The sequence below is a fragment of the Chlorocebus sabaeus genome, chromosome 23 (assembly GCF_047675955.1).
Source record: "Chlorocebus sabaeus isolate Y175 chromosome 23, mChlSab1.0.hap1, whole genome shotgun sequence".
Classification (NCBI taxonomy): domain Eukaryota; kingdom Metazoa; phylum Chordata; class Mammalia; order Primates; family Cercopithecidae; genus Chlorocebus; species Chlorocebus sabaeus.
In genome coordinates, this window is record NC_132926.1 from 48,994,629 (window position 1) to 49,017,289 (window position 22,661).

At 45.3% G+C, this 22,661-nt stretch overlaps 1 protein-coding gene across 2 annotated transcripts in view; it reads right to left on the reverse strand.

The window, feature by feature from the left end:
- Positions 1 to 13,425, reverse strand: part of HSPA4 (heat shock protein family A (Hsp70) member 4) — a 53,063-nt gene extending 39,638 nt beyond the window's left edge. Inside the window, exons 1-2 of one of the 2 annotated variants that reach the window (XM_008014409.3) lie at positions 13,073 to 13,425; positions 370 to 427 (exon numbers count right to left, since the gene is read on the reverse strand). In XM_008014409.3, coding sequence (XP_008012600.1) covers positions 370 to 427; positions 13,073 to 13,179 — 165 coding nt within the window. In that variant the 5' untranslated portion in view covers positions 13,180 to 13,425. Of the gene's footprint in view, positions 1 to 369; positions 428 to 13,038 lie in introns of both variants that reach the window. The other variant, XM_008014410.3, reaches the window with a different exon arrangement.
- Between the last annotated feature and the right edge of the window lie 9,236 nt (positions 13,426 to 22,661).

Consider the following 22,661-nt stretch of genomic DNA (forward strand, 5'->3'; position numbering starts at 1 on the left):
ATTGGTCTATAACTTATGCACATCCTCCTGTATACTTGAAGTTGTCTCTAGATTACTTATAACACATAATACAAGGTAAATGCTATGTAAATAGTTGTTACACTGGATTGTTTTTATTTGTATTTTTTATTATTGCAGTGTTTCATTTTTTCCCAAAAATATTTTTGATCCACAGTTGTTTGAATCTACAGATGCAGAACCCATGGAATTCTGAGGGCTGACTGTACATGAGAACAGAGAACAGGTGTGTATGTCAGTTGTATACCCAGGGTCTACCAGTGCTAGGTACATAATGGGCATTCAACTACTTGCTGAGCACATGGATGAACAGAAGAAATAAGTCAGTTTAGGAAAAAAATGGAACTTTACCTGACTTTTAGCTGCTGCTCCAATTGAACGATTCTTAGGACCAAAAGAAATGCAAGCCCTAGAAGACAAAACACACACTTTAAGAACTAAATCTTACTGCAATAATAAATCCAAAAGCATAGCAGGCAAGATCTGAGTGTCAGCTAAAATGTCATATATTTTAATGGTACAAATCTACGATTTTGACCTTTCTATTGAGTAAATCTGTCCATGGAACGGGTTGCCTCTTACAACTGAGTCCTGTCATTTACATGCTGGAGCATAGGTCTGATGTGATAACTACCTGTAAGAGAGGTGGACTAGACAGTCTCTACCATTCTCTAATTATTTTTCAAGTCTCCTGTTCAAAATCCCAGTATAAAATAATGTACCCTCACATCAATGTATCAATTAATATTTTTAAGACAGCTCATAACTTCACCAAGAATATAGTCTACAAACCCAGAAAACAACTCTCGCCCTATTAAATAAGTAAAAAAGTAATTTTTCCAAAACTAGTTTCCAGGCACTCAATTTTATTAAGAGTTTCACTCTTAATAAAACTCTTATTTTTTAAGAGTCTCACTCTGTCGCCCAGGCAGGACTGCAGTGGCCCTATCTCAGCTCACTGCAACCTCCACCTCCCAGGTTCAAGTGATTTTCTTGCCGCAGCCCCCTGAGTAGCTGGGATTACAGGCATGCACCATCACGCCCAGCTAATTTTTCTATTTTTAGTAGAGACGGAGTTTCACCACGTTGGTCAGACTAGTCTCGAACTCCTGACCTCAGATGATTCACCCATCATGGACTCCCAAAATGCTGACATTTAGGCGTGAGCCACTGTACCTGGCCAGGACTCAGAATTTCTGACAAGGAACTTCATCCCCACTTTTGAACATTCTTCTAAATCACCAATTCATACAATATCTCCTGATTTAATCTATTTACTGCTTCTTTTAGAAAGGCGAAACTAAATCTGCTTGAAGGTTAAAAAAAAAAACATCGTGCTTATGATCAAAAAGCGCGGTGGCTCACGCCTGTAATCCCAGCACTTTGGGAGGCCAGGGCAGGCAGATCACGAGGTCAGGAGATCGAGACCATCCTGGCCAACATGGTGAAATCACATCTCTACTAAAAATACAAAAATTAGCTGGGCGTGGTGGCACGTGCCCGTAATCCCACCTACTCAGGAGGCTGAGGCAGGAGAATTACTTGAACCAAGGAGTCGGATGTTGCAGTGAGCCAAGATCGCACCACTGCACTCCACCCTGGTGACACAACGAGACTGTCTTAAAAAAAAAAGGCATTAATAAGTAAATTTTGGCCGGGCGCGGTGGGTCACACCTGTAATCCCAGCACTTTGAGGGGCCGAGGCAGGTGGGTCACCTGAGGTCAGGAGTTTGAGACCAGCCAGGCCAACACGGTGAAACCCTGTCTCTACTAACAATACAAAAATTAGCTGGGCGTGGTGGCACGTGCCTGTAATCCCACCTACTCAGGAGGCTAAGGCAGGAGAATTGCTTGAACCGGGGAGTCGGGGGTTGCAGTGAGCCGAGACCACGCCACTGCACTCCAGCCTGGCAACAGAGCAAGACTCTGTCTCAAAAACAAAACAGACAAACAAAAAAAGGCATTAGTAAGTATAAGTCAATTTTGGCCAAGTGCGGTGGTTTATGCCTGTAATCCCAGCACTTTGGGGGGCCGAGGAGGGCAGATCACATGAGGTCAGGAGTTCGAGACCAGCCAGGTCAACATGGTCTGTCTCTACTAAAAATACAAAAAAATTAGCTGGGTGTGGTGGTGGGCGCCTATAATCCCAGCTACTCGGGAGGCTGAGGCAGAAGAATCACTTGAACCTGGGAGGCAGAGGTTGCAGTGAGCCAAGATCACACCACTGCACTCCAGCCTGGGCAACAAGAGCAACACTCCGTCTCAAAAACAAAACAAAAGAAAAAAGCATAAATTTGGCTGGGCGCAGTGGCTCAAGCCTGTAATCCCAAGATTTTGGGAGGCCAAGACAGGTGGATCACTTGAGTACAGGAATTCAAGACCAGCCTGGGCAACACGGTGAAACCCTGTCTCTATTTTAAAAAAAAAAAAAAAAAAAAAAAAAAAAAAAAAAAAAAACACAAGGCTGGGCGCGGCGGCTCACTCCTGTAATCCCAGCACTTTGGGAGGCCAAGGCAGGCGGATCATGAGGTCAGGAGATCAAGACCATCCTGGCTAACACAGTGAAACCCCGTCTCTACTAAAAATACAAAAAAATTAGCCGGGCATGGTGGCAGGCGCCTGTAGTCCCAGCTACTCGGGAGGCTGAGGCAGGAGAAGGGCGTGAGCCCAGGAAACGGAGCTTGCAGCGAGCCCAGATCTTGCCACTGCACTCCAGCCTCACTGGCGACACAGCGAGACTCCACCTCAAAAAAAAAAAAAAAAAAAAAAAAAAAAAAAAAACTTAGCTGGGCATGGTGGTGAGCACCTGTAGTCCCAGCTGTGGCGGAGTCACAAGGTGGGGGTGGCTGAGGCAGGAGGATCACCTGAACCCAAGAGGCTGAGGCTGCAGCAATCTGTGATCATACTATCACACTCCAGCCTGGAGGACAGAGCGAGCGAGACCATAGTAAATAAATTTATGCAGGGTCATGCAATCTGAAAGCAATGAAGTCAGGACTGTAGGTGATGTCTAAAGCTTTGACTCTTATCCTCGCTGAACTCCTGATTCTTCCAAGTCAACAGAGTAAATAAGAGCTCTGGAACCATACTGCCTTGGTCCAAATCTGACTAAATTAGATGACCTATTAATTTGGCAGAAACATAAGCTTAAGAGCCCTGTGGAAACTGGTAGAATGCTGGGCCTCCCTGGGCTTCGGTGGTCCTTTACAACTAATGGCGAAGAACCCCTGTGAGCCAATCTCCCAGGGCAGCTACAGGAAGCCACACCTTCTATTAAATGACAGGAAGAACAAACATGGTATACCCTAGGACCTCATCAGAATTCCTCCAAATCCTAAGCTTTTGGGCCTAGAAAGTGCTGGGAGTAGCCCCTCAAAAGCAAAGGTGTCAAGCTCTGCCTTTCTGCAACTATGTCACCAATCACTAAAACAAATAAAATCTGTTTTAGACACTAGATGCAAATAAACAAAATCCTCAGTACCAAGTAAATGTCACTCCTCTCAAAGCCTATATTGCCCCTTAGGAAATTGCCCAAGGCAATCTTACCCACTTCCTCCACCTCAAAAAGGCTGCCTAGCATAAGCCTAACAATTGGCACACCTCCGTCTTTCTAAATACCACCAAATCTAAATTTCTAAGGTATATCCCACCATAACCCCAATCACAACATAACAAAACAGCAATGTTACTCATCTTCCATTGTTTCCTGCAGCCCTTTTTCAAACCTTTATCTCCTCAAAACAATTACATTTCCCAACTTTCCTGCAAATCCTGCTGAAGGGTTAATTTCCTGTTCTACATCAGTAACTCTGAAACCGTCTTGCTTCCAATTCCCTTCCTAACAAAACCAACTACCAACAAACAAAAATCTATATTCCTTAATATGGAACCTAAGGAATATGGAACTCAACCTAATCCCTTTTCCAGCTGTATTTCATCCACACAATCAACACAAGTTGAATAAAGTATCCCAATCTTCCTGCTTTTCTTATGTCACTTTTTACATCTGAAATGCCCAGTACCTTCATGTATTCTCTAGAAAAGGCATCTATTTTGTCTGTAAAGCCTTCTCACCCCACCCCGACCCCCAAATAAAAAGTAATAATTTGCCGGGCGCGGTGGCTCAAGCCTGTAATCCCAGCACTTAGGGAGGCCGAGGCGGGTGAATCACGAGGTCAGGAGATCGAGACCACTCTGGCTAACACGGTGAAACCCAGTCTCTACTAAAAATACAAAAAATTAGTCGGGCGTCGTTGCAGGCGCCTGCAAGTCCCAGCTACTCAGGAGGCTGAGGCAGAAGAATGGTGTGAACTCAGGAGGTGGAGCTTGCAGTGAGCGGGGATCCCGTCACTGTACTCCAACCTGGGTGACAGAGCGAGACTCCGATTCAAAATAAAAAAAAAAAAGAAAACATGCATGCATTGCATGTGAATGTATTGTTGTTTAATGAAGTTTTTCAGTTGTGTGTGCGTGTACCAGGTCTTAATGAAAAATGTAAAATCTGAAGTCTTCTGTTACAGATACATGCTGTCTAATGAAGCAGCCATTAGCCACATGTGGCTATTTAAATTATTTAAAACTAAATAAAATTTAAAACTCAGTTCTTATAGTCAAGGTTGCAGTGAGCTATAATCACATCACTGCACTCCAGTCAGAGTGACAGAGTGAGACCATGTCTCCAAAAAAAAAAAAAAAAAAAATACTGTTTCACCTACTGGAACTGAAACCCAGTCAGCTACCTTCAAAATTATCTATTGATGTGGGATTAAAAAAAAAAAAAAAAGTACTACTTCCATTAAAAAAGGACAGCTGAAACCAGAGTATGATCAATTTGCTGAATTGGGTCAATATGTAAAACAGCACCAGGCGTGCTGGCTCACGCCTGTAATCCCAGCACTTTGAGAGGCCGAGGCAGGCAGATCATGAGGTCAGGAGTTTGAGACCAGCCTGGACAACATGGTGAAACCCGTCTCCACTAAAAATACAAAAATTAGCCAGGCATGGTGACGCATGCCTGTAATCCCAGCTACTCAGGGGGCTGAGGCAGGAGAATCACTTGAACCCAGGAGGCAGAGGTTGCAGTGAGCCGAGATTGTGCCACTGCATTCCAGCCTGGGTGACAGGGCGAACTCCGTCGCAAAAAAATAAAAAAGTAAAACAGCACAAATTGACGGATTTTGAAAACTAAAAGCTTACATAAACCTAATATTTAAATGAGATGAATACCCAAAAATAATAACTTGAATATTAGCGCTAGCACTAAAACCTAATTCAATGCTTTTTAGTACAAGTTTACCGTAGAAAATTAGAAAAGTATGAAGAAAAAAAATAAAAACTATATATACTTCCACAACCCTCCCCCCACCACAGAGGGCCACTATTAACATTTAGGTAAATACTCCTATGTAATCCTAATAAATCTAGTAAGTCCTTAAAAAAAAAAAAAGTAAAACTGATATACCACTATCAGTTTGCTTCTCCTCAATAAATGCTCTGAAAAGTCTTCAATGGCTGAATTATTCCTTGAGGATTTTGACACGGAATAAGCATGACAAGAACATTCAAAGGAAATATATCTACTACTTTCCAGTCAACAAGAACTTTCAAATTTTGCACAGTCTACATCCCTGATCCCTATCCATAGCAGGAATCCTCTCTCATCCAAGCAGGTCAAGCTTCCTTGTTTCATAGTTCTCATTACAGAGCCTTCTGTGCCAGGTGGTGTGCTAAGCAGCCTACACTTGACAATCCTAAATTCTCTGAGAAATGGGATTCGTATAGAGGAAGAGCTGATTCAAGTCAAGTCAATGTGCCCAGAAACGTACTAGAGTCTATGATTCAAAATTAGGACCGTCTGACTCCAAACCCCATGTATACACACATTTTGGGTTTTTTCTGGTTTTGAGACAGGGTCTCACTCCGTCACCCAGGCTGGAACGTAGTGGCTCCATATCTGCTCACTGCAACCTCCACCTCCCAGGTTCAAGCAATCCTCCTACCTCAGCCTCCCGAGAACCTGGGACTATAGGTGTGCACCACCATGCGTAGCTAATTTTTTTTTTTTTTTTTTGAGACGAAGTCTCACTCTTGTCACCCAGGCTGGAGTGCAATGGTGTAATCTCGTCTCACTGCAACCTCTGCCTCCTGGGTTCAAGTGATTCTCCTGCCTCAGCCTCCCAAATAGCTGGGATTACAGGCACCTGTCACCACACCCAGCTAATTTTTGTAGTTTTAGAGACAGGGTTTTCCCATGTTGGCCAGGCTGGTCTCAAACTCCTGACGTCAGGTGATCCACCTGCCTCGACCTCCCAAAGTGCTGGGATTACAGGCATGAGCCACCGTACCCAGCCTCTTTTTTTATTATTATTGTATTATTGAGACGCAGTCTCGCTCTGTCACCCAGGCTAGACTGCAGTGGCATCATCTCGGCTCACTGCAACCTCTGCCTCCTAGATTCAAGCAATTCTCCTGCCTCAGCCTCCTGAGGAGCTGGGACTACAGGCCCGCACCACCACGCCCAGCTCATTTTTGTATCTTTAGTAGAGGCAGTGTTTCACCATGTTGGCCAGGCTGGTTTCAAACTCCTGACCTCAGGGGATCCACCCACCTCGGCCTCCGAAAGTGCTGGGATTCCAGGCGTGAGTCACGCCTGGCCAATTTTTGTACTTTTTGTAGAGATGGGGTTTCGCCATGTTGTCCAGGATGGTCCCGAATTCTGGAGCTCAAGTGATCCCCCTACCTCAGCCTCCCAAAGTGCTGAGATTACAGGTGTAAGCTACCACACCCGGCCCTGTTTTGTTTTGTTTTTGTTTTTGGGATTTTGAGATTGAGTTTCACTCTTGTTGGCCAGGCTGGAGTGCAATGGCGTGACCTCAGCTCGCTGCAACCTCCCCCACCCCCCGCCCCGAATTCAAGTAATTCTCGTGCCTCAGCCTCAGGTGGCTGGGATTATAGGCACGCACCACCACACCCAGCTGATTTTGTATTTTTTAGTAGAGATGAGGTTTCACCGCGTTGGCCAGGCTGGTCTCAAACTCCTGACTTCAGGTGACCCGCCCACCTCAGCCTCTTAAAGTGCTGAGATTACAGGCATGAGCCACCGTGCCCAGCCCCGTTATGTTTTTTAAGAGACGATTCTCATTCTGTCGCCCAGTCTTGGAGTGTAGTACTAGATCACGGCTCACTGCAGCCTTGATCACTGACCTCAAGTGATCCTCCCACCTCAGCCTCCCAAGTAGCTGGCATGCCACCACAGCCTGTTAATTTTTTAAATTTTTTGTAGAGACAGGGTCTAGGCTGGTCTCAAACTCCTCAAGTAATTCTCCTGCCTCGGCCTCCCAAAGTGCTGGGATAACAGGCAAGAGTCACCACCGCCAGCCTTAATTCATTCCCACTTCTATACATCACTCAAACTATCTGAATCCTTTATTCTGTGTATTATCTAATCCTATTTGTTCAAGTCTCACTCCAGCCTTTCCTCATCACTTTAGCCTCCACTGCTTACATCTCCTTTGAACATATTTTAGGTCTGTATCACACAGCCTTGTCCATAACTGGACTCATTCTATTTACTGCTGCTGTTATTCATATTTTAACTACATTGATTACAACTAGACAGCAGGAATCTCTATCTTACACTTCCTCTATACTACACACAATGCCAAGTCGATGCTGCTTAACCCCTAAGAAGTACTCATACATTTGCTGTTTGACTGATATTGCTTTTCCTCCATTCCAAATTGCAGGGAGTTAATTCAAATCAAGTTTAAGATCTCTCTGTTCTAATCTTTAAGTCCTAGAAATTACATCCTTTTTCAGCCAGAGAATATCACTGTTTTCCCTTTCTTAAAAGAGACTATTGACCAAATATTTATGCACATTCTGAGAGGATATTATGAACAGCTGCAATTGGCACAAATCCTTTAAAAGGTATAGTTTCGATTTTATAGCGTATGCATAGATGGGCGCAGTGGCATGCACCTATAGTCCCAGCTATTTGGGAGGCTGAGGCACCAGAACTGCTTGAGCCTGAGAGGCGGAGGTTGCAGTGAGCCAATATCGCACTCCAGCCTGAGCAACAGAGTGGGACACTGTCTCAAAAGAAAAAAAAAAAGTATGCAGAACTACTCTCAGGATATTACAACAGCTGTTGCTCTAATTCACTTTCTTCAACAATTGGAGAAAATGAGCTTTTCAGAGAAACCGCAATAATTAGACGATCAAATACAACTAATAGGCAAAACTGGAATGGAAATAGAGACATTAATCAGAGTACTCTCTGGTTACTGCATTAGCCATGGACTAGAAAGTACCAAAAAGGGCTGATACCAAACAGACCAAACAACTCATACTTTTGAGATTTGCAGTTCCTAAAAACACAGCAAATTCCTCAGTAATTAACCTTTGCACTTTAAAAGTACACAGTTGCAGAACCCAAAAGGTAAACTTCCACAGATTTCATCTTACTGTCCTAATCTCATAAAAAATTAATAAAAAATACAATATGTAATAGTATCATTAGCAAATACTTTAGTAGTATTTACTGAATCCCAGGCATTATTCTGAGCACTATGGCAAGAAAAAGGTATGAGTTATAGTTTTAACTCATTATAATTCTCATAATCTCCAATGAAGTAGAGAAATCACATCTGTTCCTACTGCAAATTAATCCCTTATATTTGTGTAAAGAATTCTGGCAATATTACTGAAACTTTAAGTATATACAGTATATCCCTTACCCTAGCAACTTCACCTCTGGAAATCTATACAACAAAAATAAAAGCATTAACATTGTAACATAAATATGTAAGGCTACTTATTGAAGAACTATTGGTAACAGCAAAAAATTAGAAATAACCTGTTTGAATAAAACATGTTAGAGCCATAACATAGAATTTTACAGGCCGGGCATGGTGGCTCACGCCTGTATTCCCAGCACTTTGGGAGGTCAAGGCGGGTGGATCACTCAAGGCCAGGAGTTCGAGACCAGCCTGGCCAACATGGCGAAACTATGTCTCTCTAAAAATACAAAAATTAGCCACGTGTACGTGCATGATCACAACATTGCACTCCAACCTAGGTGACAAAGCGAGACTCTGTCTCAAAAAATAAATACTGGATCACTTCCCACCGCACCTAGATAAAAATCCTTATTATTATTTACAAGGCTCTGCCTAATTCCTCAGATTCATCTCACAGCATTCTCTCAAGCAGCTGCAAGAGTCGTGGCTGCTCTTCAATATATCAAGCATGCAGCTCTTGCTGCTCAGGTCTTTCCCACTTGCTGTTCCTTCTGCCTGCAACAACACTTCCTCAAACCTACTGTGACCTCCAAGGTAAAACCCTACTCATCCTCAGGTCTCAAATGGTATTTCTTTCAAAGCACCTCCTATCCAACTTATTTTTGAGACAGAGTCTCGCTCTGTCACCCAGGTTGGAGTGCAGTGCATGATCTCGGCTCACTGCAACCTCTGCCTACCAGGTTCAAGCCATTCTCCTGCCTCACCCTTCAGAGTACCTGGGACCAAAGGTGCCGGCCACCACACCTGGCTAATTTTTGTATTTTTAGTAGAGACAGGGTTCCACCATGTTGGCCAAGCTGGTTGCGAACTCCTGACCTCAAGCGATCCTCCTACCTCAGCCTCCCAGAGTGCTGGGATTATAGGCATAAGCTATCGTGCCAGATCCTTCCATCCAATTTAAATTAGACCAGCTTATTCTGTACTCTCACTGTATTCTGTACTTTTCCACCTTGCCCTTTACCACATTAATTACTATATATTTTTGTTTAGCATTTGGTTTAATCCACCAGCCATGTCCATAATAACATGATCTTATTTGTTCACGACAGTACCTCCAGTCCTTAGAAAAATGGCTACCACATCAGAGGCACTCAACATCTGATAAAATGAAGGAAGCCTAAATTGGGTGGAAAATCAAGGGTCTCTTCTGGACGAGACTCCACTGGCTCCTCAAAAACCTAATCCAGATTGTTACACCGACAATCTGAAAACAAGGTACTTCCACCATAGCAAACCCTCTAAGACTTGCATCTCATTTCCACTCTCACGTTAAAACAAACCCACAACATGCAGTCTTTTTGTATGTATGAGCTCTGAATCCCTTCCTCCATAACCGCTACCAAAAAAATAAAAATAAATCAACCTTCCCGCTACCATTTTCTATTTAGCCCAAGACTCCAACAGAGTAATCAAAGTGAATCAGTCATACAGTTCAGAAATTACTTGAAATGTATGGCATGCCTGTATGTCAATGAAAACTAGGAAAGAAAATATAAAGAAAACATGTAAGGAAAATTAAAGTATTTAAATGGAATTTTCTTATCACAATTTCATGGTGTATGGGGTCATACATCAGTGTCTTTGAGGCAAATTTTTTATTTTAAACAACTCAGTTTCAAATACAATTCATGGTATAATTGTTGCAGCTACTGTCTTTCTAAAAGAAAAACAGAAGCACGGGATAATAATCTAAAAGAATGGATAGGAACGCTGTTCTTCCCAATACTTGGGATTCTCTTCCTGTGCCTCCTTTGGAGCTAAAGTGTGTTCAATCACAGGGCAGGAAAGGACCAAGTCACTAATTAACTCAGCGCTTTAGCCTTTTCAGTTCCTTGGGGGAGACATTTTACAGACCCAAGAAAACACGGATCCAAAGATATTCTCAAATAAATACTAAACTGCTTAAAAACAAACTTTAATGCTTAAAAAAAGAGCACAATACACTTCCCTGGAGATGCAAGTTAGACTACCTATTGTTAAAAAGTACAAATAGGGAAAATAGACTGCTAAAGGGCACAGGGCTTTTGGGGGGAGTGATGAAAATGTTCTAAAATTGATTACAGTAACGGTTGCATTGTTTTGTGACTACACTAAAAATGATCACTTCAACTGGGTAAATTGTATAGTATATGAATTAAACCTTAATAAAACTGTGCCGGGTGCAGTGGCTCACTCCCGTAATCCCAGCACTTTGGAAGGCCAAGCTAGGCGGATCACTTGAGATCAAGAGTTCAAGCCCACCTTGGCCAACGTGGTGAAACTCCGTCTCTACTAAAAAAGACAAAAACTAGCCAGGCGTGGTGGCGCACACCTGTAATCCCAGCTACTTGGGACGCTGAGGCAGGAGAATCGCTTGAACCCAGGAGGCAGAGGCTGCAGTGAGCCGAGATTACGCCACTGCACTCCAGAGTAGGCAACAGCGAGAATCCTTTTCAAAAAAAAAAGAAACCTTAATAGAGCTGCTAACAAGACTAAAGTCAGCAAAGGGCCGGCAAACTACAGTTTTGGTTTCTGGGATGAGTTTTCAGGGGAAGCACCTGGGTTAGGAGGTGGGGAGGGTGCAGAAATTTGACAATCAGAAGGGAAATGTGAGACTTCCGAACAATCTAGTTTGGCTGAAACCTGCTGAAGAAATGTGACAAAAATTCGGGGTGAAAATAATGGACCTTAAAATTGAGTCCCTGGGGCCGGGCACCGTGGCTCATGCCTGTAATCCTAGCACTTTGGGAGGCCGAGGCGGGAGGATCACTTGAGGTCAGGAGTTCAAGACCAGCCTGGGCAACTCAACGAAACCCCGTCTCTACTAAAAATACAAAATTTAGCCGGGCTTGGTGGCACGAGCCTGTAATCCCAGCTCCTCAGGAGGCTGAGGGAGGAGAATCGCATGAACCCCAGAGGCCAAGGTTGTAGTGAGCCAAGATCATGCCACTGCACTCCAGCCTGGGCGACAGAGCGAGACTCCGTCTCAATCAATCAGCAACAACTGAGCCCCCGAACAGGGCGCGGCAGTTCATGCCTGCAATCCCAGCACTCCGGAAGGCCGAGGCCGGAGGACTGGTTGAGTCCAGGAATTCAAGACCAGCCTGAGTGAACATAGTGAAACCCCATTTCTACTAAAAATGCAGAAAATTAGCCTAGCATGGTGGCACAGGCCTGCAATGCCAGCTACTCAGGAGGCTGAGGTGGGAGAATCACCTGAGCCAGGAGCCAGGGAGGTCGAGGCTGCAGTGAACCAAGATCGCACCACCGCACTCCAGCCTGTAGCCAGAATAAGACCCTGCCTCAAAAAAAAAAAAAAAAAAAAAAAAGAATTGAGACCCTGAATGGAAAATACAGAACTTCTTATAAGGTTTTCTCTAAGAACATGACAATGGATTAAAATGTATCTACATGTATTCAAAAGGCAGACTTTTTTATTGTAACCAATGAATGACCTGAGTGACTCACCATTTTTTAGAGCTATGTCTGCGCTGGTCCCAAAACTTACTATGGGTTCTGGAAGTCAACGAGGGCCCTTGAGCCACTAACAATAGTGGCCAACACGCTGATTAGAATGTATTATCAGGAAAGTGCAACCCTATTGAGGGGTTAACGCGCACAAAACAGAGGATGACCCAATATAGTACAATACCCCGAAATAATGTGGAAAACAAAAGCGACTGTAAAGTTATCCTAAGAGCACCGGTTTTATTAAACTCCTATCCGTGCCACCCCAATCTCAAGATCCCGAGTACATCCGGAATCCGAGCCTGAGGCTGCCCCGCCCCCACTCACGTGGGACGCTGACCGCTCCACGGTCTCGAGGCTGGCAAGCCCCAGAACCCGTTCAATTCAACTATTATTAAGTGCCTGCTGTGTGCAAAGTTCTGAGCTCTCTGTTGGACTCAAAAGACTCAGTAGGACCTGGGCCTAGTCTCTGCCCTCCAGAAAAGAACCGCGATCCGTTTACATCCTACCCCTGCAGTCCTTCCAGTTCCTATCCGTGCCCTCCGCTAGTCCGCGTACCGGCCAGAAGCCTTCCTTAGGCCGGCTGGTCACCGGGGAAAAGGCCTCGCGCTTAGTACACACCCACGCTCATAGTGGGTCGCGGCCCCTAGTGTCCTAGTACCCAGTGGGGGTCCCTGACCCACCGGGACCTCGGCTGGAACGGAGGAGACTCCTCGGCCCGCGTTCCCCAAGCAGCGAGGGTCCCAGACTGGAACAAGCATTAGCTCCTCACCCCAGTGCACGCGGCCGGCCCGGCCCACACTTACGGCGTGCAGCGGTCGCTATACTCATTAGCGATAGTCTCGATGCCGCCGGCGCGGGCCACAGCGACGTAGCAGCTCTGGAAGCCCAGGTCTATGCCCACCACCGACATGGCGCTGGCTACTGCTCGGGCCCGGGTCCGGCCACCGAGACAGGACACGGACCCCGGCGGGGCTAGCGCGTGGAAAGCAGGCCTCTTGGGCCGAGGCTACTGAGGGGCGTGCGGCGTCCACGCGAGCGCCTAGGTCCTTCCCGTGGGGACTGCAACCGAGACCGCTGCTCAGGCCGGCTCCGGCTCAGTGGCCGCAGAGGAGGCGCCGGTAGCGGGGGCGGAGAAGATCTCGAAAGATCTCGTTTCGACGAGAGCTGAGCCGCAGCACGAGAACTACGAAAGAACGGAATGTTCTCGCGATATCCCGGCTCAAACGCTTTTCCCCTTCAGGTCCCGCCCCCAGTACGTATGAATACGTCACGTCCTGGCTCAAGAACCTGGGAAAGGACTGGGTGGCTAAAAGATGGCTGGGAGGTGCAATTGGCCAACCGAGCCTGCGCGTGGAACCCGCGGCGCTGCACAGCTGCATGGAAATGTGGAGCACCTCCCTTTCCCGTAGAAAGTAGGCGAGCCGACTTGAGGGACTATACTGAGGAAGCCCTGCGGCCTACTTCCGCCGTTGTTTTTTTTTTTTACTCTCAAAGACACTTCCGGTAGTGGAGTGTCTTGCATTCCACCTTGTCGGGCGCCTGGAATGAGACGCGAGCTGCTCTGCAGATCCCACAGGGTGCTTTCTGTTCTTATCCCCGGTAGGGGAGAAGGCCGCCGTTGGAACGCGGCCCTTATGTCCTGTTCTGTCAAGAGTCTAAGATCACACCCTCACCAGCGGAGGGAAGGAGCCCACTCCCAGCCACACCACCTTGTTTTCTTTCGCTCAGCCTTGTCGCGCCGTTCTCTAAGCCACTCGTGTCCTTAGATCAGATTGAGGGGCCCGCAGGGTTTAAGCCTTTAATCCCCAGCACATTCCAAGCACCTACCCTGTGGTAGGCCCTAACTTGGATGCAAGGAACATAGGCAAGTGATACGCTGCCTGGCCTGAAAGGTCCGCTCAGACCTTTGTATGAAGTTAATAAATCTTAAGCTTCAGGACCCTTCGCTTGCAAGGCCTCCTGGGAGAACAGGTAGTTGCTGAGAGTTATGGAGAGGTCCCTCATAAGAGGAGTGTGGTGAGGGAGGAGACTGGGTAGAGGTAATCCCAGGAGGGGTTTAGATTGTAACCAGTTCAGGTTCGGTCCATCTTTCCTCTTCGGTTTTACAGTGTCTTCCGTGGGATCAACAATTTGTTGTTCATAGAGTTTCGGGTGTTCTTCTCCAGTCCTGTTACTGTAGACTGTAGAAAGCATGGGCCCCAGGGATTAGGAAGCAAATCTATGTAAGCATTTCTAATAAGTTACCCAGAGAGATCTAAGGAGAATCTGAATCTCCAAGTCTCTAGTAATGTGTTGGGATTTGTCATTTTAATTATTTGTTTTGTTTAGGGCCCCCCAATGGTATATAAGTTTCACCTCTACAAAACCAGGATCATCCCCATCATGAGGGTGGCTAAACAAGTAAAGGTGACCCCAGTACAGAAGGGCAAGTGCTATATGCACAGAATGGTGGAGACTAGGACAACTTCCCAGAAAAGGAAAAGGCTGTGTTCAAGTTTGAAAAACTAGCAATAGAGACCATAGTTTAAGGACTAAAAAGAAGTTCTCTGTTGCTGGAGGGTACACCATGAGTTGAAGGTCTCAAGGCTAGAGTACCTGCCCTTCAGCCATTTTAAAAGTGAATGAGCAAAGAAGAAATTACATTGCCCTGGTATGCCCTTCCCTTTAAATACCTGCATTTCCTGCCACCTCAGGAGGTACTTCACTTTATAGGAGCAACCCCAAACCCGGGTTGATTACCATTAAAACTTGCAAATGGCCACACATTTCTCACATTTTGCCTAATTAAAACCTGTTTTTGCTTCAAAGACAAGTACCAGGTGCTACCTGTAAAAGGGTACCGGGAGTAAAAAGAGTGGAGGCAGCAAGGAGCAGCCTTTGGAAAAACGAGAGCAGGGACATATTTGTACGTTGTATACCCGTGTTCATAGTAGCTTATTCACAGCAGCTAAAAGGAGGAAACAACCCACATGTCCATTGACAGATTAATTAGTTTCCTAAATTTAGTGTATACACGCAACAGTACATTATACAGCCTTGAAAAGACAAAGGAATGAAAGTCTGATAAATGCTACAGCATTAATGAACCTTGAAAATATGCTAAGTGAAAAGTCAAATCAAAAATATCAATTTTTTTAAAATTTTTTAATTTTATATTCAGAAATTAATATGATTCCACTTGTATCAGGCACCTACAATAGACAACTACATAAAGAGAGAAAAGCGGTTTCACGAGTAGAGTGAAATGGAGAGTTTAAGGGATATAGAGGTTCAGTTTGGGAAGATGAGAAAGTTCTGGAGATAGATCCTGGTGGTAGTTGCATAACAATGTGCATGATCAGTGACACTGATTTGTACATTTAAAAATGATGAAAATGGTAAATTTTATGTATATTTTATCATAATTTTTTAAAGTTTTTTTAAGTTAGGTTGACCTTGACCTTCCTTCCTCTGTCTGTTTTTCTCCTACCTAGGGGCAGTATCAGTAATACCAAGGACACTGTTGACCTTAATTATGACACAGTCCTGTCTCCATCTGTTTATCTCAATTGTTAATCACTGAGCAAACAGCCCGAGCTGCCTAGGCTAAATTGTCCAGTGGACCTAAAGATCACTGTCTGCGTTACTGCCTGTTTCTGCCTTCCGTCTGTTGGAAGACCTCCCTAGGTCTTAGCTAAAGTGATGAAAAGTACACCCCTATCTTATTGTGTTCCAACTTCATACCTCAACTACCTTGTTTGCCTTGGTTCTGCTTTCAGTTTAAAATACCACCAGCCCTATCAATCTTTTTAATGATTTGTCCTTCTCAAAATAAAACATAACTACCATCAGTCACAGAGAGTACTCATCCTGCTATAAATAGTTTCCTGGATCATCAAACTTATAGCTCAAGAGATTATTCTGGGATATTTAAATAAATGAAGTCAGGAAAAGGTTATTTTAGAATCCTGAGGAATCTAAAGTGGCAAGTTTCCAAGAATCACAATTGTGAACCAACGAAGTGTCCAGAATATTTAATGTTGGAGACACTGTGATCGGAGGACAAATTCTTTCCACTTGGCAGAGTATCTTAAGTATTTAAGTATTTTAGAAGCAGGAAGTTGTTAAATGCCACTCTCAAATATGATTAAATTTAGTCCTAAGCAATCACGGAAGTGTTTGTTTTTAGATATACAGTGTTCATAGGCTGCCTACCAAAAGACAAAAGGTTCTCCATCAACTGGGGACTCATATTTCTCCCTGCCAAGTGTCCAGTGGAATCCTGCCCTACACTCTGGAGCAGTTTCTGCAATTTTTTGCTTCACAAGGAAACTACTTCCTCAGGTAATGGTGATTTTCTGACCTCCGTGATCTTACAGTGTAATGGATCAATGCCTATAGTCAAAGCAACAATTCTTTCTTAAACTCTAAAACTCCAATAACTCAATAATGTAATTACCATGTCTCTGGCATTCCTACAGCACATGCTAGCATTATGGCAGGCATTTTACTGATTTCAATATCATAATTCCTTTACATAGCAAACCCATCAGGTAGGTGTTATTTTTCCTATTTTATAGAGACCTGATAAGGTTAAGGAACTTGTTCAAGATCACACAACTTTCTCACAACTACACTGCTTCTCGATTTATTTTTCTTTTAGATGATCATGTTCTGTCACCCAGACTGGAGTGCAGTGGCACGGTCATAGCTCACTGCAGCCTGGCCTCAAGCAGTCCTCCCACCTCAGCCTCCTGAGTAACTGGGACTACAGGCATGTGCTGCATGCAGCTCATTTTTTTATTTTTTTGTAAAAACGAGGATCTTGTAGCCAGGTGCAGTGGCTCACGCCTGTAATCCCAACACTTTGGGAGGCTGAAGCGGGTGGATCACCTGAAGTCGGGAGTTCAAGACCATCCTGGCCAACATGGTGAAACCTCTTCTCTACTAAAAATACAAAAATTAGCTGGGCCTGATATCACGCATTTGTAATCCCAGCTACTCGGGAGGCAGGGGCAGGAGAACCGCTTGAGCCTGGGAGGTGGAGGTTGCAGAGGTTGCAGTGAGCTGAAATGGTACCACAGCACTCCAACCTCGGCGAGAGAAAGAGACTCCATCTTAAAGAGAGAGAGGGAGAGAAAAGAAAGAAAGGGAAGGGGAAGGGAAGGAAGGAGGGAGGAAGGAAGGGAGAAAGAAGAAAGAAAAGAGGAAAGAGAGAGAGAAAGGAAATGAAGGAAAGAAAAGAGAGAGGCCGGATGCGGTGGCTTACGCCTCTAATCCCAGCACTTTGGGAGGCTGAAGTGGGCAGATCACAAGATCGGAAGATCGAGACCATCAGGTAAGTGTTAGCCAGGCGTGGTGGCGGGCGTCTGTAGTCCCGCTACATGGGAGGCTGAGGCAGGAGAATGGCATGAACCCGGGAGGCAGAGCTTGTGGTGAGCTGAGATCGCACCACTGCACTCCAGCCTGGGCGACAGAGCGAGACTCCGAAGAAAAAAAAAAGGAAGGAAAGAAAGAAAGAAGGAAACAGATGGGGGTCTTGCTACATTGCTCAGACAGGTCTTGAATTCCTGGCCTCAAGCAGTTCTTCCACCTCGGCCTTCCAAACTGTGTTTCACAGGACAGCGTTTGTTCTAGGAGATATCGATAGGTTAATATTACCATTTTTAAGGTTCCGAGAAGTCCTGTGGAAAACCTCGTTAACTTTGTGTAATCATAAATAAAAATATAAATATAAGAAATACTGGGAGCTTGGGGGCAGTGGCTCACTCCTGTAATCCCAGCACTTTGTGGGGCCAAGGCGGGCAGATCATGAGGTCAGGAGTTCAATATGGTGAAGCCCCTTCTCTACCAGAAATACAAAAATTAGTCAGAAGCGGTGGCATATGCCTATAGCCCCAGCAACTCAGGAGGCAGAGGGAGGAGAATCACTTGGACCTGGGAAGAGAGATTGCAGTGAGCTGAGATCGTACCACTGCACTCCAGCCCAAACCACAGAGCAAGACTCCATCTCACCAAAAAAAAAAAAAAAAAAAAACTACCAGATTAATGGCTGGGCACAGTGGCTCACACCTGTAATCCCAGCACTTTGGGAGGCGGAGGAGGGCAGATCACGAGGTCAAGAGATCAAGACCATCCTGGCCAACATGGTGAAACCCCATCTCTAGTAAGAATACAAAAATTAGCTGGGCGTCACAGTGTGCGCCTGTAGTCCCAGCTGCTCTGGAGGCTGAGGCAGAAGAATTGCTTGAACCTGGGAGGCAGAGGCTGTGGTGAGCCGAGATCACGCCACTGCTCTCCAGCCTAGGCAACAGAACAAGACGACTTCTCAAACAAAAAAAAAAAAAGAAAAAGAAAGAAATACCAGGTTAAAAATACTGGGAGAACATAGTTTAGTCTTGCTTTTTTTACTCAAGCATTTTTCTTTTTTTTTTTTTTTCAGATGGAGTCTCACTCTGTTGCCCAGGCTGAAGTGCAGTGGCGAGAACTCCGCTCACTGCAACCTCCACCTCCTGGGTTCAAGCGATTCTCCTGCCTCAACCTTCCAGGTAGCTGGGATTATAGGTGCCCACCACCACACCCAGCTAATGTTTGTTTGTTTGTTTTGAGATGGAGTTTCACTCTTGCTGCCCAGGCTGGAGTGCAATGGCACAATCTCAGCTCACCACAACCTCCACCTCCCAGGTTCAAGTGATTCTCCTGCCTCAGCCTCCTGAGTAGCTGGGATTAGAGGCATGCGCCAACACGCCTGACTAATTTTGTATTTTTAATAGAGACAGGGTTTCTCTTGTTGGTCAGGCTAGTCTCAAACTCCTGACCTGAGGTGATCCACCCACCTCGGCCTCCCAGAGTGCTGGGATTACAGAGGTGAGCCACCACACCTGGCCCATTTTTGTGTTTTTAGTAGAGACAGGGTTTCACTGTTTGGCCAGGCTAGACTCGAACTCCTGACCTCAAGTGATCCACCCACCTTGGCCTTCCAAAGTGCTGGGATTACAGGCCTGAGCCACCTCGCCCAGCCACTCAAGCATGTTTCTAAGCATAACGCTTTTTTTTTTTGACACAGGGTCTCACTTTGTTGCCCAGGCTGGAGTGCAATGGCTTGATCATGGTACACTGCAACTTCAACCTCCCAGGCTCAGGCCGTCCTCCTGCCTCAGGCTCCTAGGTAGTTCAGGCCACAAGTGCATGCCACCACACCCAGCTAATTTTTTAATTATTTGTATATATAGGGTCTCTCTTTGTCAACCAGACTGGACTCGAACTCCTGTGCTCAAGTGATCTTCCCACCTTGGCCTCCCAAAGTGCTGGAATTACAGGCGTGAGCCACCATGCCAGGCCCATAATGCTCTTGATACAAAAACTACCATCACAGTCCACTTCTCTTTTTTTTTTTTTTTTTTTTTTAAGATGCAGTCTCACTGTTGCCAGGCTGGAGTGCAGTGGTGCAATCTCGGCTCACTGCAACCTCCGACTCCCTGGTTCAAGTGATTCTCCTGCCTCAGCCTCCTGAGTAGCTGGGATTACAGGCACGTGCCACCACGCCCAGCTAATTTTTGTATTTTTAGTAGAGACGGGGTTTCACCATGTTGGCCAGGATTGTCTTGATCTCCTGACCTCGTTATCCGCCTGCCTCAGCCTCCCAAAGTGCTGGGATTACAGGCATGAGCCATTGCTCCCGGCCTCACAGTTCACTTCTAACTCCAAATTGGCTAAAATCCCAGGGTCTTTACTCCACTCTTGGCTATCAAACTGTCTGCTTACATAACAGCACTATGATCTAATCGAGTAGCCTTTTCTCTTAAGCCCTATTTTTTTTGTCCTTATTCAGGTTGGTTCACTTAATGTATGTGGCTTGCAGTGTCATTAATAGTCCCAGCCCTTTCCCTCTGTAACTTTTAAATGCTGTGGGAACTCTGCACAGATTTCTCTGGGCCACATAAGCTGACATTATTCTGAAATGTTAACCCTTTCATCTAGGCCCCTTGATCATCAGTGATTTTCCTGACATGACTCACATTTTCACTGGCTCCAACACTTCTCACCTAGCCCCAGACTAGGTCTTTTTCCACCTCTAGCAGCTAATGTTCCAACTCCACCCCCAAGTCCTGCCTACTGGCCTAGTATGCTGATGCCCAACATGATTCCCTGCTTTGCTCTGGCCTGGCCTGTCCCTGTCCTATCGCTGAGTATATAGGCCCCTACAGGGAACTATACTGCAGTAACAGCAGCTGCCATCTCATACCTGCAACTTACAAAACTTTTTTTTTTTTTTTTTTTAAGAGTCTCACTCTGTTGCCCAGGCTTGAGTGCAATGGCACGATCTCAGCTTACTGCAACCTCCGCCTCCTGGGTTCGAGCGATTCTCCTGCCTCAGCCTCCCAGGTAGCTGGGACTATAAGTGCTCACCACCACACCTAGCTAATTTGGTTTTTGTTTTTTGGGTTTTTTTAATTATTATTTTTTGAGACAGAGTCTTGCTCTGTCACCCAGGCTGTTGTGCCCAGTGGCGCGATCTTGGCTCACTGCAAGTTCCGTCTCCCGGCTTCATGCCATTCTCCTGCCTCAGCCTCCCGAGTAGCTGGGACTACAGGTGCCTGCCACCACGCCCAGCTAATTTTTTGTATTTTTTAGTAAAGACAGGGTTTCACCGTGTTAACCAGGATGGTCTCGATCTCCTGACCTGGTGATCCGCCCACCTCGGCCTCCCAAAATGCTGGGATTAAGGCATGAGCCACCGCGCCTGGCCAATTTGTTTGTATTTTTAATAAAGATGGGGTTTCACCATTTTGGCCAGGCTCGTCTCAAACCCCTGACCTCAGGTAATCCACCCACCTCAGCTTCCCAAAGTGCTGGAATTACAGGCATGAGCCACCTCGGTGAGTGTGAATTTGATAAAGGATCAGTGTGATGGTTAATACTGAGCGTCAGCTTGATTGAAGGGTGCAATATTGATCCTGAGTGTGTCTGTGAGAGTGTTGCCTAAGAAGATTAATATTCAAGTCAGTGGGATAGGGAATTAGATGGTGGGCAGGCTGGGAATTAGATGGTAGGCACCATCTAATCAGCCGCCAGCAAATACGAAGCAAACAGAAAAACATGAAGTGAGGAGAGGGGCCTCGCCTCCCAGCCTATATCTTTTTCCCGTGCTGGATGCTTCCTGCCCTCCGACATTGTACTCCAGGTTCCTCAGTTTTGGGACTCCGACTGGCTTTCCTTGCTCCTCAGCTTACAGACATTCTATTGTGGGACCCTGTGATCATTTAAGTTAATAAACTCTTCTTTATGTATATGAGCGTCCTACCTATACTAAAAAGGTTACTTTCGGCTGGGCGCAGTGGCTCACGCCTGCAATCCCAACACTGTGAGAGGCTGAGGCAGGCAGATTGCCTGAGGTCGGTCAGGAGTTCAAGACCAGCCTGGCTAATGTGAAACCCCGTCTCTACTAAAAATACAAAATAATTAGCCAGGCGTGGTGGTGGTGCACCTGTAGTCCCACCTACTCAGGAGGCTGAGGCAGAGGTTGCAGTGAGCCGAGATTGTGCCACTGCACTCCAGCCTGGGCAACAGAGCAAGACTCCATCTCAATAAGTAAGTAAATAAATAAATACATACATACATAAATAAAATTTAAAAATCACTTTTTGTAGTTTAGAACAGTACCTGAAATATCTCCATTAGGGCTTCTCTCTCATGTTCTTTCCAAGGGCATCCTCTCTCAAAGTAAAATTCCTTTCCAAGGTTAGGAGACAAAGTAACAGTCTGAGATCTCCATGTGAATGAAGACAAATGATAACCACAGAAATAAGAGGAGTTTAGGAAAAAGCATGTAATACAAGCACAAGAAGGAAGGCTCAAAGGGGCAAAGGCAGACAAACGTTACCAACTTTACCGTTTTGCTGAAGGGGCCGACTATGCACTATCTAATCCAGTTAGAGTAGGCTTTTTTTGGAGAGTGGCAAAAATAATTTAACATTATAACAGAACCCTTTTAAAGGAATGGAAAGTTATGTGGCAGCAAATTGAATCCCTCTAGAGATCCTACCACAGGCCAAATCAGAATGTTGTTTTAATTCAAAACCACCAGGAGGTTGGGCACGGTGGCTCATGCCTATAATCCCAGCACTTTTGGAAGCTGAGACAGGAGGATTGCTTGAGCCCAGTAGATGGAGGCTGCAGTGAACCCTATTCATGCCACTGCACTCCAGCCTGGTGACAGAGTGAGACTCCGTCTCAAAAATAATAATAAATAAAAATAACAAAAACCCACACACACCATGAGAAGATAAGATGGAATCAAAAACTAGGATTCCAAATACCATGGCCTAACTATAGAATACAGGGTACCTGGACCAACCAACCTTTTCTCTAGGTGCATCATTACTCTTCATTTGTTTGGGTCTGATTTGGTCA